The 15695-nt window shown below is 43.5% G+C and overlaps 1 protein-coding gene across 3 annotated transcripts in view; it reads left to right on the top strand.

Moving 5' to 3' along the window:
• Positions 1 to 1205: 1205 nt before the first annotated feature.
• MCCC2 (methylcrotonoyl-CoA carboxylase 2) overlaps positions 1206 to 15695 on the top strand; it is a 63489-nt gene continuing 48999 nt past the window's right edge. For 2 of the 3 annotated variants that reach the window (XM_002915896.4, XM_019796045.2), the window contains exons 1-4: positions 1206 to 1498; positions 8937 to 9003; positions 12160 to 12244; positions 14970 to 15071. In XM_002915896.4, coding sequence (XP_002915942.1) covers positions 1370 to 1498; positions 8937 to 9003; positions 12160 to 12244; positions 14970 to 15071 — 383 coding nt within the window. In that variant the 5' untranslated portion in view covers positions 1206 to 1369. Of the gene's footprint in view, positions 1499 to 1529; positions 1700 to 8936; positions 9004 to 12159; positions 12245 to 14969; positions 15072 to 15695 lie in introns of those variants that run through there. The other variant, XM_034656330.1, reaches the window with a different exon arrangement.

Below are 15695 nucleotides of genomic sequence, written 5' to 3' on the forward strand. Positions count from 1 at the left end.
TGACAAAATTCAACACTCTCTCATGATAAAAACAATCAACTAACTAGGAATAGAAGAAAACTACCCTAACATCATAGAGGCCACATGTGAAAAATGCACAGCAAACATCATACTCAGTGATGGACGACTGAAAGCGTTTCCTTTGAAGATCAGGAACAAGGCAAGAACGTTCACTTTTGTCACTGCTATTCAACATAGTACTGGAAGTCCTAGCCAAAGCAATGAGGCAAGAATAAGAAATAGAAGGTATTCAAACTGGAAGGAAAGAAGTAAAATTATCATTTTGCAGATGATGAAAATGCAGAAAACCCTAAAGATCCCCCCCCACAAAAACTGTGAGAACTAATAAATGAATTCAACAAAGTAGGATACAAAGTCAACACACAAAAATCAGTTGCACTTTTATACACTAATAATGAACAAGTTGAAAAAGAAATCACAAAGACTATTCCATGTATAATAGTATCAAAAAGAATAAAATACAAAAAGAATAAAATAGGAATTAACCAAGGAGGTGTAAGACGTGCACAATGATAACTACAAAACATTGCTAAAATAAATTTAAAAAGACACAAATACATGGGAACACATAGCATGTCGGTGGATTGTAAAACTTAATACCGTTAAGGTGTCAATACTATGCAAAGGTGAGCAAACCTCAATGACTTTTTTTTTTTTTCAGAAAGAGAAAAACCCATACTACAAATAATACGGAATCTCAAGAAACTGGCCCTAAATAGCCAAAAACAAAAACAAAACGAAACAAAAAAAGAAGACAAAGCTGGAAGACTCACGAAATTGTAAGACCCAAGGCCAGAAAAGCAATGGACATAGGAGACACTGAAGTATTTGTTGAATGAATAAATATGTATCTCCTCTAACGAGTTTTGTTTCTTAGGACAGCTGTATGCCTGTTCAGTTTCCAGCTCTCATATAAGGATGCGATTTTTCATGTCCCAGTCCCTTTCTATTAAGAGCGGAAGAAGAAAACAGCGCGTAGAAAATAAATTGAAAAGGATCCCAGACGAACCGAACCTTATCGGGCGGGAGCGGAGGAGCTGCTATCCATGTGGCTCCGCCTCCGGACCGCGGAGCTCCCGGGCTCGCGATGCGACAGGACCTCGCGGAGCTGCGCCCCTGCCCTTATTGGCTGAGTTCAGGGGCGTGGTGCGCAGCGACGACCTATTACGGCCGGGGAGCGCAGACACGTGCCACTGCTGGTCTGAGAATCTGGGAGGTTTCAGGCGGCTTGCGGCCGGCAGGAGAGTGGAGCGGTGCGCCGAATCCGGGAAGCCGGACCGGCAAGAACCAACTCCGAGCGTGCCCGACCCCCTCTCTGGTGCTCGTCCCTCGCTGCCTGCCGGCTGTCATGTGGGCTGCCCTGAGGTTGGCCCTGCGGCCGTGCAACCGCACCTTTGTCCCCGGGCCGCGCGCTTACCACGGGGACTCAGTGGCCACGCTGGGCACCCAGCCAGACTCGGGTTCTGCCATCTACCAGGTAGGCTGGGTGAGCGCCTCGGCAGCCCGGGCCTAGAATCCCCTGACTGAGCCTGTGATCCCTCTTCCACCTGTCCTCCAGTGCCGGCCGCACTAGGAAGCAGGTGGGGGGTGGGCACACTTGAACAGCTCTTTTGTGTTCTCTGGAACCCCCAGTCCTGATTCTGGGACTCAGTGGAGGTCGTGAAGTTTGCAAAAGAAGGTAATTGCAAATCAAATACATCTTACTTCACTTCTAGCTCTGGCCCTGGCCCTGTGCTTTGTGTCTTTGAAATCAGTGGTTCCCAAAACCTGAGTTAGCATTGTCAGCTGAGGAACTTGTTCAGTGTACAGCTGCTTTAAGCCCCACCCTGGACCGTTGGGGTGTCTGGGGTGGGGTCTTGGTGTTTGCATTGCTAATAAAATCCTCAGGACTTGGCGGTGGCTAGCTTTGTGAACCGCTGGCCTAGCACAGATAACCCTGGGTTGTGCTTAACAGACTTTAGTTGAATAATTGTTAATTGAACATACTTATCGCACACTATCTTTGAATGGCCTTTTTTTTGGAATCCGGAGGTATAGCAAGGTCAAAAAAACAGCTTGTGAAGTATCAGAGCTGGAAAATTTCACCCTGTTCCATGGTTTCTGAGCTTATACAGATAACATTTAAACTGTACAGATAACTTTCAGAAAAGGCATTTTATTATTTATTTATTTATTTTTAAAGATTTTATTTATTTATTTATGTGACAGAGAGTGAAACAGCCAGCGAGAGAGGGAACACAAGCAGGCGGAGCGGGAGAGGAAGAAGCAGGCTCCCAGCAGAGGAGCCTGATGTGGGGCTCGATCCCAGACCACCGGGATCATGCCCTGAGCCAAAGGCAGACGCTTAATGACTGAGTCACCCAGGCGCCCCAGGAAAGACATGTTAAACAATTTCCTTAAATTGAAAGAAAATGAGCAGGCTGAGTCAGAAACAATATCCAATATGAGTCTTCCAAGAGTTTAGATTTTCTGGGGTCAGGAGAGAATGTTTAATTCAGAAATATTAAGTGGTTTCTGTGGTCTAGGCAATATTTTAGGTATTTGGTATGGGTGTGTAGGAATGGAATCATAATTTTGGGGGGAAAATGGACAAGAAAGTGTGTAACTGGTGCATTGTGATAAATGGTGTCTAAAGCTTGAAAAGGTAGTTACAGAAAGCTGCAGATAGGAAGCAAAGAGTGAGTCGGATCTTGATCGATGGGTGAGAGCTGGCCAGGTTCAGGGCTGAGAAGGAGAGGCAAGACTATACAAACTAAGGAAGTTAGGAGGACATAGATAACCAAGTGATGAAAGCGTAGAGTGGATGTGAGAACTTCGAAGTCATGATTAGGGTATGGAATTCATGGAGTAGATGAGATTAAATAGTGGAGAGCCTTGCATGCAGAAGCCACATTCAGATTTCATTTTGCAGGCTGCCCGCTAAGATACTTAGAGAAGTGGCGAGGTCCTGTGGACGTGGTGAAATCATCATCAGCGTGGTGGCCATATGGAGGATAGATTTCCTCCCATTTGGAATATGGCATCTTGGCTGGGTGTTCTGGTTGCTGTAGGCCTTTGACTATTTTCTGGAGCTTCCATAAGGTTATTTTAGCCAATTTTTGGTCGTTTTGGGATGTCTCTGTGGGAGAATGAGGGCCTAGAGCTTCCTGGTCTGCCCTCTCTTTTGGCTTTCGGTTCGGGCCTATGTTTTTGATGGTGGCTGTTAGCTAGGGGTTAGGGACTGTGGGCCTGGGCATGTAACTCCTTTCTCTGTGTCAGGTGTTCAGTGTTTTGGTCCAGCCTGTGCACTGGTGATTAGGGAAGTAGTTGTGGTAGGATGGAAAAGTTACTGGTCTAGTATTTCACGTATGTTAAAAACTAACAACATATTTCCACGGAGAGAAAAAAAAGAAAGTGCTAACAGTGGCCCTAATGAGTGGGTGTAAGAGCAAGGGTCTGGAGCTAGTGTACCTTGGTTTAAATCCTAGCTCTACTACTTGTTAGCTGAGTAATTGGGGGCTAGTTACTTAACCTCTCTGTGCCTCAGTTACTTTCCGCTATATAGTGGCTTTAATAACTGTGCATATGTCATAGAGTCATTGGGACAGTTAGTGACCGCTTATAACATGGCCTGGGATATAATAAGCCCTCAAGAGCCCTCTTGCAATTTTTCCTTCTCTCCACATCGTCATCTCAGGATCTGTTTAGCCAGCTTTTGCTTCAGTAATGCTGTGTAGCAGACAGTCCCAAGATCTCTGTGTGCAGAGAACAAATATTATTTTTTTTTGCTCTGGGATCTGTGGGTTGGTCATGGCGGTTCTTGCCTAGGCAATGTGTCAGATTCAGGTCTGCTGTTTCTTTATTCCAGAACCCAGACTGAAAGGACAGTGGCTACTGAGAGATGCTTCTCTCATAGGGGAAGGCTGGGGGTCAGGAGAAGCGTATAGAAACACGGTCCCTCTTAGCTCCTCTGCTTGCAGTTGATACACTATCACTTTTGCCCACATTCCGCTGGTCAAAGCAAGTAAAATGAGCAGATTCATGGAGTGTAGGTGGGGAACTGTAATCTGATGTTGAATCTTGGCAAGGGTGGGAGGGACAGAAGAATTTTGAACAAGTAGTACTGTCTGCCTCGTGCTCTCAAGGTGGCTGCTTAAGCTCCACCTATTATGTATGAGTTCAGGTAAAGGAGGAGGAAGGGTGAGAAGGCAAAAGGACACCCTCATCTGCTTGTTCTCCTTTTAAGAAGCCTTTCTAGAAGTCATGCCGAACAACTTCTGCCTATATTTCATTGGTTAGAATTAAGTCACGTGGCCATGTTAGTTTTTCAGCAGGGGCGTGTTGTCACCTTGAGTAAAAGTAGGATTTCGTCATCAAGAAAGAGGGGAAGAATGGATCTGGATAAGCAGCTCTCTGTGTCTGCCACAGATAATAAATAGTATGGAGAGAGTGGGCATGTTCTTATGTTGGATGTTAAAAGATTTCGCTTAGGTGTACCCTTGTCATCTGGGACCTCTAGCTACAAAAGGTAAACCTTAATGCAAACAATCCACGAGAGGGGAATAAAAAATAAAGCCATGCCTTGGTTGGGAGATGGCACATAGGAGCCCTGGTCACAGTCTGGTTTCTCTCTGCATAGTTTTCTTAGTGGTTAGGAATATGTACTTTCTGGGGCGCCTGGGTGGCTCAGTCGCTAAGCGTCTGCCTTCGGCTCAGGGCGTGATCCCGGCGTTATGGGATCGAGCCCCACATCAGGCTCCTCTGCTGAGCCTGCTTCTTCCTCTCCCACTCCCCCTGCTTGTGTTCCCTCTCTCACTGGCTGTCTCTCTCTGTCAAATAAATAAATCAAAATCTTAAAAAAAAAAAAGAGGAATATGTACTTTCTGCTGTCACTTCATATGGCCATGTGCTTCAGAAAGCCTTGGCAATTAGTGACAGTTCCCTTCATTTCTTAACTGGTAGGCTGGCTTAGCTAGGGTAAAGATCCCTTGTATAACTAGCTTTAGTTTTGATAGACTTTGTTCTATTTTTCTTTAAAAGATTTTTGTTTTATTTATTTGTCAGAGAGAGAGAGAGAGAGCACAAGGAGGGGGAGCGGCAGGCAGAGGGAGAAGCAGGCTCCCAGCTGAGCAAGGAGCCTGATGTGGGGCTTGATCCCAGGACCCTGAGATCATGACCTGAGTCAGAAGCAGATGCTTAACTGACTGAGCCATCCAGGCGCCCCAGCTTTCTTCCATTAACAACAGTGACAAACCTCATTTAAGGGGAGCTGAAAATGTTAGTGAAACCCCTTCCTCTTCACTTTGCATCCTGTAACCTATTCGTATCCTAGTACTATTGAACTAAGCAGTACTGAGCAGAAGATAGTATGTCATCATGAGTGGATACATACACTCGCTTGAGAATTAGCCCCATATAATGTCACTGGAAAAAACCTTTTTTCCTTCATCTTATCAATTTTAAACTAACAAAATAGGATTATTCCTAGGTAAAAGTGTTAATCTTTCACATTACCTTGCTGCGATAATAAGTATTCAGATTTTTTTCCCTTTGGCATTAAATCCCTTTTATTCATTCACTCCTTCATTCATTTATTTATGTTAAAGAGAGAGTGAATGAAGGGAGGTGGGGGGCAGAGGGAGAGGGAGAGAATCTTTTTTAAAATTTTTAAAATTTAAAATCAGTTAATTAACATATAGTATATTATTAGTTTCAGAGGTAGAGTTTAGTGATTCATCAGTTGCGTATAACACCCAGTGCTCACTACATCAAGTGCCCTCCTTAGTGCCCATCACCCAGTTACCCCACCCCCCACCCACCTCCCCTCCAGCAACCCTCATGTTGTTCCCTATAATTAAGAGTCTCTTATGGTTTGCCTCCCTCTCTGATTTCGTGTTATTTTATTTTTCCCTCCCTTCCCCTATGTTCATCTGTTTCATTTCTTAAATGGAGAGAGAGAATCTTTTTTTTTTTTTAATAAAGATTTTATTTATTTATTCGACAGAGATAGAGACAGCCAGCGAGAGAGGGAACACAAGCAGGGCGAGTGGGAGAGGAAGAAGCAGGCTCATAGCAGAGGAGCCTGATGTGGGGCTCGATCCCGTAACGCCGGGATCACGCCCTGAGCCGAAGGCAGACGCTTAACCGCTGTGCCACCCAGGCGCCCCAAGAGAGAGAGAATCTTAAGCAGGCTCCATGCCCAGTATGCCCAAAGCGGGGCTTAATCTGATGGCCCTGAGATCATGACCTGAGCACAAATCGAGTTGGACGCTTAACCAACTGAGCCACCCAGGCACCCCATTAAATTCCTTTATTTGAACTTGGAGTCACATGTTGAAGAATATATGTGGCCTCTCTTTTCCTACAGTGTATTTTTCAGATTATCTTTTAATCTGACTACTAGAAAGTGAAGAGATACAAGGGTTAACAGTTTGGATGAGGTTCCTTTCCAGAAATGCCTTAAACTCAAAGTGAGCAAGTCTTTTGTTAAAAACCACAGAACCAATCAGTCCACGAATTGGAGAAATTGCTGAGCTGAGAGGGGCAGAGAGAGGAAGTGGAATTCCACACAGTGGAGCATTTGGGAAGGCTGAGTACCTTGATGACGGTGCTTCACCACCCGTGGAGGTTCTTAAGATCAGGGTTTCTGAGGTGTGCCTCGCTGGCTCAGTCTTATAGCACGCAACTCTTTATCTTGGGGGTCATGAGTTTGAGCCCCATGTTGGGCCTAGAGCTTACTTGGAAAAAAAAAAAAAGGCCTGTGAAACACTAGGCCACCTGCAAGGTGGATTTTTAACCTTAGAATGAAGGTAGAAGTTAACAAGATAGACTTGAAGTGGGGAACAAGCAAAAAATAATAACTTTGCTGTGCAGTGAAATAATCTGCTTTCCTTTCCACTTAGCAGCACAGCAATCAGATCTTTCCCTCACCCTGTGCGTTGAGCGGCAGGTAGATGGAGCCCAGGGCCTGAGGCCAGAGTAGTGCCCATCTCTGAGCCCCAGGTTGGCCGCTGCAGCCCCAGGTCAGGTGAGAGATCCGCCCAGAGAGATGGCCTTTGGCTACAGATAGGAGTTGGCCCCCAGCTCCATCTCCCGGAGCACTTCTCTGCCTCCCGGTTTTGTTCATACAAGGAGGCCTTTCCCTTACAGACTCCCTCTGCTGGGTCTCTCATGGATGACAGAGGAGTTCAGGACACAGCCCCTGCTTCCTGGGACTCGTTCTCAGCGCAGGAGGCTCTCAGTACCCACGTAGCTCCCTTTACGCTTGCGATGGTAGTAGGTTTTGAAAGGCCACTGGAAGTCTCTTCATATGCTTCAAGCGCATTATACACGTTGCTCTAGTGCCACCTCTTGGTGACGGGCTGAACGGACGTGCTCTGGTGCAGAGCTTCGTTTCTGTCTGAGTCAATTCATCAAGGAAGGAATTCATCAAGGTAGGAGTTCCTGAATTTGCTAAATGTGAGTAAGAGGGATCTGTAACCTGGCCTTAATAGAAGGGCAAAGTTCTTGGCTTTCACTGCCTCATGCTATTAATATGAACGAACACCATGGTAATCCAAAAAAGTTCTGGTGATAAAAGAAATCTGCCTATTACCAAACCCCCTTTTTTGGTAGGTTTCCAATTTGCTTTGAGCGGAGCTCAGAAATGGAGACTATGGGCCAGCATTTCTCTGTTTTTGTTTGGACATTTGAATCCTTGGGGAACTTTCAAAGTGGTTAGTGCCCAGGCCATGTACCTGCAACCAATGCCGTCAGAATCTCTGAGGGTTTATTTTTATTTTTCTTTTTCAAAGCTTCTCAGTGATTCCAGTGTCCAGCCAAGGGTGGGAAACAATGTTCTAGGCTGATACTGGAGTTTGTTCCTGGCAGATTGTTTGCCCTCGGACAGGGCTTGGTGGGCCTTGAAGGGAAGGTGTCACAGGGCTAGTGGACAGTGATAGTTCAGCGGTTGGGACCTCCTTACTCCAGGGCAAAGGTTCATTCCCTAACAATATGCTGCTTTTCTCTTTTTTGTTTTCTGGACTTTGCAGAGCAAGAGAATGTAGCAGAAACTTTCCTTGGGAGCTCTTAGAGTTGTAGAAAATAAGAAATTAGAGTTCTACTGTAAAGACTGTAAATTCATCTAATTTTGAACAGCTGGAAAGCTGCATAGTATTGTGTCATGGAAAAGGAATTAAATCAGAGATGTTAAACACATTGTGGGGAAAATGTGTTAGTGGGTTCAACTCTGAATTTTCAAAAATAACTCACTGCTTATTCGTCTAAAGTAAAGAGCTGATCAGACAAAATTGACAGAATGAGGAAATGGTAGGCCCTCTACCATTTTTCCACCTCTCACAGTTTATATTTTCCTGCATATTACTCTAGAGAATTTCTAAAGATGTGCAAACATAGAGTTTTCTTCCTTTTAAAACAAAATAGGACCTATTGTTTCCCCTGGGCTCTGCTTTTAAGTGTAAGTTGTCAGTAAGCAAGCATTTCTGCATTGGTTAGAAACTCCTTAGGGCAGGGATTGATGGGACATGATGGCATTCTAACTCTCAAAGGGCTTATATTCCTTAAAATTGGGAAGCAAATAGAAATCAGAAGTTCAGTTGACACAGAAGAAAGATGCTAAAATGAGTAGGAGTGACCAGAAATGGGGTTAGAGAGGAGAGGGAACATGATCTATGCTGTAAAGAGGGTAAGCTTTGGATTCGTGGACCAGAGAGGGAAGGCGGGAAGAGGAGCTTGGGCAAAGATGGACAGGCAGGAATTCATCTTTTCCATCTTAGGGAGTGACACAACACGGAGGCCACATGGGTGGGGGGTGGCCCGCATGAGGCCACATGGGGTTGGCGCGTGATGTTCTCATCAACCCTTACTTTGTCTAAAAAAAAAAAAAGATAATTGCTTTCTAATATTACTCTCCTTTTCTTTCTTTGTTTCTGTTTTAGGAAAACTATGAACAGATGAAAGCACTAGTAAATCAACTCCGTGAACGAGCGCAGAAAATAAGATTAGGTGAACACTCATTTATTCTTCATTTTATGCTGTTAATGAAGATGATCCTTGATAGTTGTTGGTTCTGGGAAAAACTAGTAGCAGCAAGCTTTGACTCTTCAAGACTCTGTATTTGTTGGTATGCTGACATGCCATTGTTGGTGTTTTTCCCTCTTACTTGGCCAGTTTTTTCTGCTCCTAGAGCACTGCCACTATCTGGGCAACAGTAAAATTTCAGATTTTCATCAACTTATTTTAGCCACAGCATCCACTGAGATTGTCATCATTTTCTGTTTTTGAGTTATGGACATAATAGACATCCTTTTGCTTGGAAGAAATTGCATCATATGGGGAATGTAAAATATTAATATATAAACAAATACCACATTGAATTCTACTGTGCCATTATTGGTCAGTGTGACAGTTTACTTTAGAAAGTTAGGTGACTTGAAACTGAAAGCCACTTTTAAGATAAGATTCTTTTTTTTTTTTTTAAGATTTTATTTATTTTTGTGGGAGAGAAAATGAGAGAGCACAAGCTGGGGAGAGGGGTAGAGGGAGAAGCAGGCTCCCCATGGAGCAGGGAGTCCGATGCAGGGCTAGATCCCAGGACCCTGGGATGATGACCTGAGCCGAAGGCAGACGCTTAACCGACTGAGCCACCAGTCGCCCCTGAAGACATTTTAAAATGGAAGTTACCTCCATGCAGGTAGTTCTAACAGTGCATGTAGCACACTTGAAGTGACATTTGTGCTGTGCAGGCAGAGGCAGACAGGTGTGTTGTGATGTCCCCTGGTGACAGCGATTCAAAGACCCTGTAAACTGTAAAATGCTTCCTGGTTTCGGGGATGTTAAAATGTGAACAAAATGTGTGTATTAGAGTCGGTGCAGTATGGTATACGGGACTGAAGGAACAGGCTGTTTGTCTGGGAGTTTGTGGGAATGGAGATAGCACAGAGTCTTCAAGAATAATCTTTGGAAAACTAATGTGCTGTGTCACATTGTTTCTGTAGCTGCCCACATACCCTAGGCTAGTTTATTCATTTTTTTTTTATTTTTTAAAGATTTTATTTATTTGTCAGAGAAAGCGAGAGAGAAAGGGCACAAGCAGGGGGAGGGGCAGGCAGAGTAGGCAGAGGGAGAAGCAGGCTCCTTGCTCAGCAGGGAGCCAGATATGGGACTCGATCCTAGGACCCTGGGATCATGACCTGAGCCGAAGGCAGACGCTTAACGCACTGAGCCACCCGGATGTCCTGTCACAGGGTAGTTTAAATGCTTAAGGAGCTTAATTCTGTGATCTGGGAATCTGCATCAAGGATATCCCTCTTTCTGGTTTTTCCTAACAAAACCAGAATTCAGTAGCTGTTCCAAATTGCAAATTCAAACTCTAGGCAGAATTAAGAAAGAGTGATTTTGTCTTAAGTCCTTGCGAAAGAATATGTGTATATCTTACCACCTCTGTGTCATTCCACCCTCTCTGGCCCCCCTTCCCTGCTAGCCTCTTCATAGGCTCTTATGTCACTGGACTCTCTAAAGACCCTCACCAAGGCCTTAGGCTCATTTTCTTTTAATATTTATTTTTAAACAATATTATTAAGGTATAGTTGATGTACAATAAACTGCATTATTTAAAATGTACAATTTGAGTTTTGACATTTGTATATACCTGTGAAATAATCACCACAATAAAGATAATGAATGTGCCTCTCCCAGAAATTTCCTCTGCCCCTCGGTAACCTGTCTTTTGCCTCTTCTATACCTTCACCTCCTGTACCCAAACCCACCTCAGTAGAGAAGCTCAGTTCCTCTGAGTGCTTGGGAGGAAGACAACAGTGATTTGATCTAATTAAACTGTTTTGGAACTAAATCTTTGCCTCCCAGAATTATTTTCAGCTTAAAAGAAGGTTAGACGTGTTATAGAATTTTCTTGGTAAGCTTAAGGCAGATATTATCTTAGAAATATGCCATCTGTCTCTTCAGAAAAAAAAAAAAAATCCCGTTGGATAGAGTCAAGAGACCTGGTTTGAAACATAAGATAACACTTGAAAGCTTGTTTGAAATAGACAAGAAGTTGTTTTCTCACCTAAAAAACCCCCAAGGAAATAGCTTTCTTGAATAGCTGAACACTTCATTAGTCCGAGAGCATATTAAGATGAAATTCGTGGGCAGCGGTGAAACTAAACATATTAAGGTATGGTAAGATCCTTCTGTTTCGGATCTGATACCTCGGCTTGCTGAGAGTGGGTTCGCGGTCCTCCGGAGACACCGAGCCCGGCAGCCGTCGGTGTGGGTGAGGTTTGGTGTGCCAGGCACCTCAGGCAGCCTCCTCTGGTGACCTCGTGCACTCTTCAACTACTGTGATTTTCTTCGTCTAGAACCCCATCAGGAAACACCCAAGACAATCTCTGAGTGAAGATGCTAGCAAAATTGGACTTTTTAATTGATACATTAGGTGTGCAACTCTCTCCCATTTGGAGATAGTGTAAAAAGTTAGGGGTCACTTACCTTTAGGTAAGTCTTGCCGTGCTCGTCAGGGAGGGCATCTCTAAAATAGTGCTTTTTATCTGGTACAAATGAAGGTAGGAGTTTTTCAAATTACACATAGTATGTAGCAGAGTGCTAGGTATTTGTGGTGGCGGTGAGGCAGTATTTACAGTGTATGAGTTGCAGAGAAGATACTATATTATTTAGTCATTACCAGTGAATTCAGAAAGTGTGTGATATGCTATGAAATCAGGGATCAATTTTTTTATAATTCTGTTTTACTTACTTCAGAAAATAAAGCTTGTAAGTTGAGTGAATGATCTGAAAATTAGCTGTTTCTTAGAAGATACATTGAGCTTTAATTAATTAATTAATTAATTTATTTATTTTTAAAGATTTTATTTATTTATTCGACAGAGATAGAGACAGCCAGCAAGAGAGGGAACACAAGCAGGGGGAGTGGGAGAGGAAGAAGCAGGCTCATAGCAGAGGAGCCTGATGTGGGGCTCGATCCCATAATGCCGGGATCACGCCCTGAGCCGAAGGCAGATGCTTAACCGCTGTGCCACCCAGGCGCCCCTACATTGAGCTTTTAAAAGTACTGTATTTTGGACTGTTTTATGTTTTTCTAGCCTTAAATTAATTGGAGACCTTACATGACAACAGTCTAATCTAATCATGTTTTTATCTTAGGAGGCAATGAGAAAGCCCGAGAACTCCACAAATCAAGAGGAAAACTTTTAGCCAGAGAAAGAGTGGACAATCTTATAGACCCAGGGTTTGTATAGCCCAAGTGCTAACTCTGTGTTCTCTAGTCTGTGGTACTTTCTTTGACAGTTTTATAAATAAATGATTTTAAATTCTGGTTCTTACCCTAAGATTAAACAACAATTTTTTTTTTACATATACAAATTTTATTATACACAAAGAACAAAGTTTCATCAGGTAAGCGAAAGGATATAAATTATAGTCATAATTAATAGTTTCAAAAAGCCCTTAAATCACTGGGACCTTCCGCACACCGCGTAGGCCTCAGAGCCATTATTCAGAGCTCTTTGTAGTTCTCCCGTAAGAGTAATCTATATTCTAGAGAAGCTGGCTTTTTATGAACTCTATGGGGGCAAATGTGTCAGGCCTCATAAAGGAATGCTTTGACCTCTAGGGGGAAACACTAGAAATATTGAAGGAAGGACTACTTCTAGGGTTATGTTTATTGTTGACAGTAATTTTAGAACCACAGAAAGTGTTAAAGACTTCTAGGTAAAATGCACACTATCTCATAAAAGAATGGGTACCATTTTGTAGCTTTACAAATGGTTTGGTCACAAATGAAAGTGAGCTGAGAATGCAGAATAGAAAAGTTGAGGGAAGGAGGCAAGCAGATAGAGACATAATTCAATCATAGCAAGAAAAGTACAGAGATGGTTCTTTCCAAGGCTGAGTTGGTAATATTTACCTGTATAAGTTAAAACCTAGAAGAACATTGCAACTTCTGTATATTCAACAACAAATCTTTTTTTTTTTTTTAAGATTTTATTTATTTATTCGACAGAGATAGAGACAGCCAGCAAGAGAGGGAACACAAGCAGGGGGAGTGGGAGAGGAAGAACCAGGCTCATAGCAGAGGAGCCTGATGTGGGTCTCGATCCCACAACGCCGGGATCACGCCCTGAGCCGAAGGCAGATGCTTAACCACTGTTCCACCCAGGCGCCCCTCAACAACAAATCTTAATTGAGAGGTGACTAAGTGTCGGGCACTGTTCTAGGTGATAGTGATACATCAGTGAACAAAACAGACAAAGATCTTTGCCCAACTGGAGTTTACATTGTAGCAGGAGGAGATGGAAAATAAATGATTAATGTGGTAAGTTATATAGTATATTAGAAGGTGATAAATGTTATGGGAAAAAAAGGAAATAGACCAGCGTAAGGGAGAAGATGAGGGTCAAGTTGTAGTTTTAAATAAGGTGGTTATGGTAGGCCTCATTGAGAAGGTGATATCTTAGCAAAGATTTAAAGGAGTGAAGAGAGAGAGCCCTGAAAATACTGGTGAAAGAGTGCTACAGACAGAAGGAATGGCCAGTGCAAAGGGCCTGAGGTGGGAATGTGCATTATGTGTTGATATGCCCAAGAACCCCAGATGCCAGTGAGTTAAGGGTAAGAAAGCATGAAGGGGAGAGTAGTAGAGATGGGGTTCAATTCCATTAGACCTTGTAGATCATTGTAAAAATTTTGGCTTTTATCTGGGAGAACTGAGGAGACTTTGTAGGGTTTTGAACAGGAGACCTATGATCTATGTGACTTACATTTGAAAAGAGTCATTCTAGCTGCTGTTTTGTGAGTAGACTGTGGGCAGCAAGGGTAGAAGCACCAAGAAGAGTTAGGGGATGTGGCAGTGATTCAAGGGAGATATGGTGGTGACTTGGACTAGGGTAGAAGTAGTGGAGGTGATGCGAATGTTGGGTTCTAGGCATGTTGTCAAGACAGAGCTAACCCAATGGGATTTCCTGAAGGATTGGAGTGGGAGGCGAGGAGTGCAGGTGGAGAGAAGGGAATGAGGACTCCAAAAGTATTTCTTATGACGTGTACCCGTACCCCCAATGTGGAGACAAACACTGTTAACACCAAGTGTATATCCTTCTAGAATGTTCTTGTGCATATGTATTTTAGACACATTTAAAAAAAGATATATTTAGTTGAGAGAGAAAGCATGAGCAGGGGAAGGGGCAGAGGCAGAGGGAGAGAGAGGGGAAGCAGATTCCCTGCTGAGCAGGGAGTCTGCTAGGGGCTTGATCTCATGACCCTGAGGTCATGACCTGTGCTGAAACCAAGAGTTGGATGCTTAACCAACTGAGCCACCAGGTGCATGCCCCTTGGACACATTTTTTTTTTTTTTTACAAGGGAAATGGAATCATACAAATGTGGTGTTTCATACCATCCTTTTCTCCCCATTTACTGAATCCTGAACATTTAAGTAAGTGAAAGTTAGAGTAATAAATACAATGGTGAGGAGCCTGGTCCCTGGGATTAGATAGCTTATTAAAACCCAGCTCTGCCGCTTACTAGTTGTGTGACCTTAGACAAGTGACTTAATTTCTGTGTTGTAGTTTCCTCAGCAGTCAGTGGGGATCATGATAGGATCCATCTCAGGAGGTGGTTCTGAGGAAGAAGTGAGTTACGTTTCTGGAGCTCCTAAGAGAGCCTGGTGCAGGGTGGGGACTTACATTAGTGTTAGATGCTAGTCTCTTTCTCTTCTAGTAAGCATGTTTGTACCACATCTCTTAAAATAGGTACCTAGTGTTCTGTTGTATGGTTATAATGTGTAATTCCTCAAAGAATCATCCACCCTAGATTTTGGTTAAATATTTTTTTTTAGTGGATTTTATATATACAGCATGCATACTTGAAACATTGGTTCATTAATCTTTTCCATGTTTAACTCTTTAAATATGCTTTTTTTTTAATGACTTTAATTCAGTTGATACCCTTTCTTCCCTTTCAGGTCTCCATTTCTGGAATTATCTCAGTTTGCAGGTTACCAGTTATATGTGAATGAGGAGGTCCCCGCTGGTGGCATTATTACCGGCATCGGGAGAGTATCAGGGTGAGCATTCTACTTACACTCAATAATGTGGGTCAGGAAGAAGACTGACAGGCACCGGCCACCACTCACAGCTTTGCGGACGAACATGCAAGTTTTATGCTGTTTGTATTATTTAGGACTGAGGCTTCCTACCCCAACATATATCAGATTTATCTGTGGAGCTTTAGAGACAAAGATGGAAGAGGGGAGAAAAAAACCACAGCACGAATCCTGGGGCTTGAATCCAAACCTTCCTGCTTAATCAGACTGTGCAGGTGTGGGCTTGGCTTATATCATTTTCCAAGGCTCTGGAGGTGGTCTCTCGCACATCTAGGGTGAAAACCAGTGGCTTAGATTAGTCGTTCTCCACGTGTACTCCCCAGGTAGCCTAAGCATCACCTGAGAACTTGTTAGAAACCTAGATGACTAGGTCTTCCTGCAAAGCAACCAAATCGGGGCACGTGGGTGGCACAGTTGGTTAAGCGCCCTACTCTTGATCTCAGTTCAGGTCTTGATCTCAGGATCTTGAGTTTAAGCCCCACATTGAGCTCCATGCTGGGCATGGAGCCTACTTAAAAAAAAAAAAAAAGTGGGGCGCCTGAGTGGCACAGCCGTTAAGCGTCTGCCTTCAGCTCAGGGCGTGAT

The sequence above is a fragment of the Ailuropoda melanoleuca genome, chromosome 3, assembly GCF_002007445.2.
Source record: "Ailuropoda melanoleuca isolate Jingjing chromosome 3, ASM200744v2, whole genome shotgun sequence".
In the NCBI taxonomy this organism is placed as follows: Eukaryota; Metazoa; Chordata; class Mammalia; order Carnivora; family Ursidae; genus Ailuropoda; species Ailuropoda melanoleuca.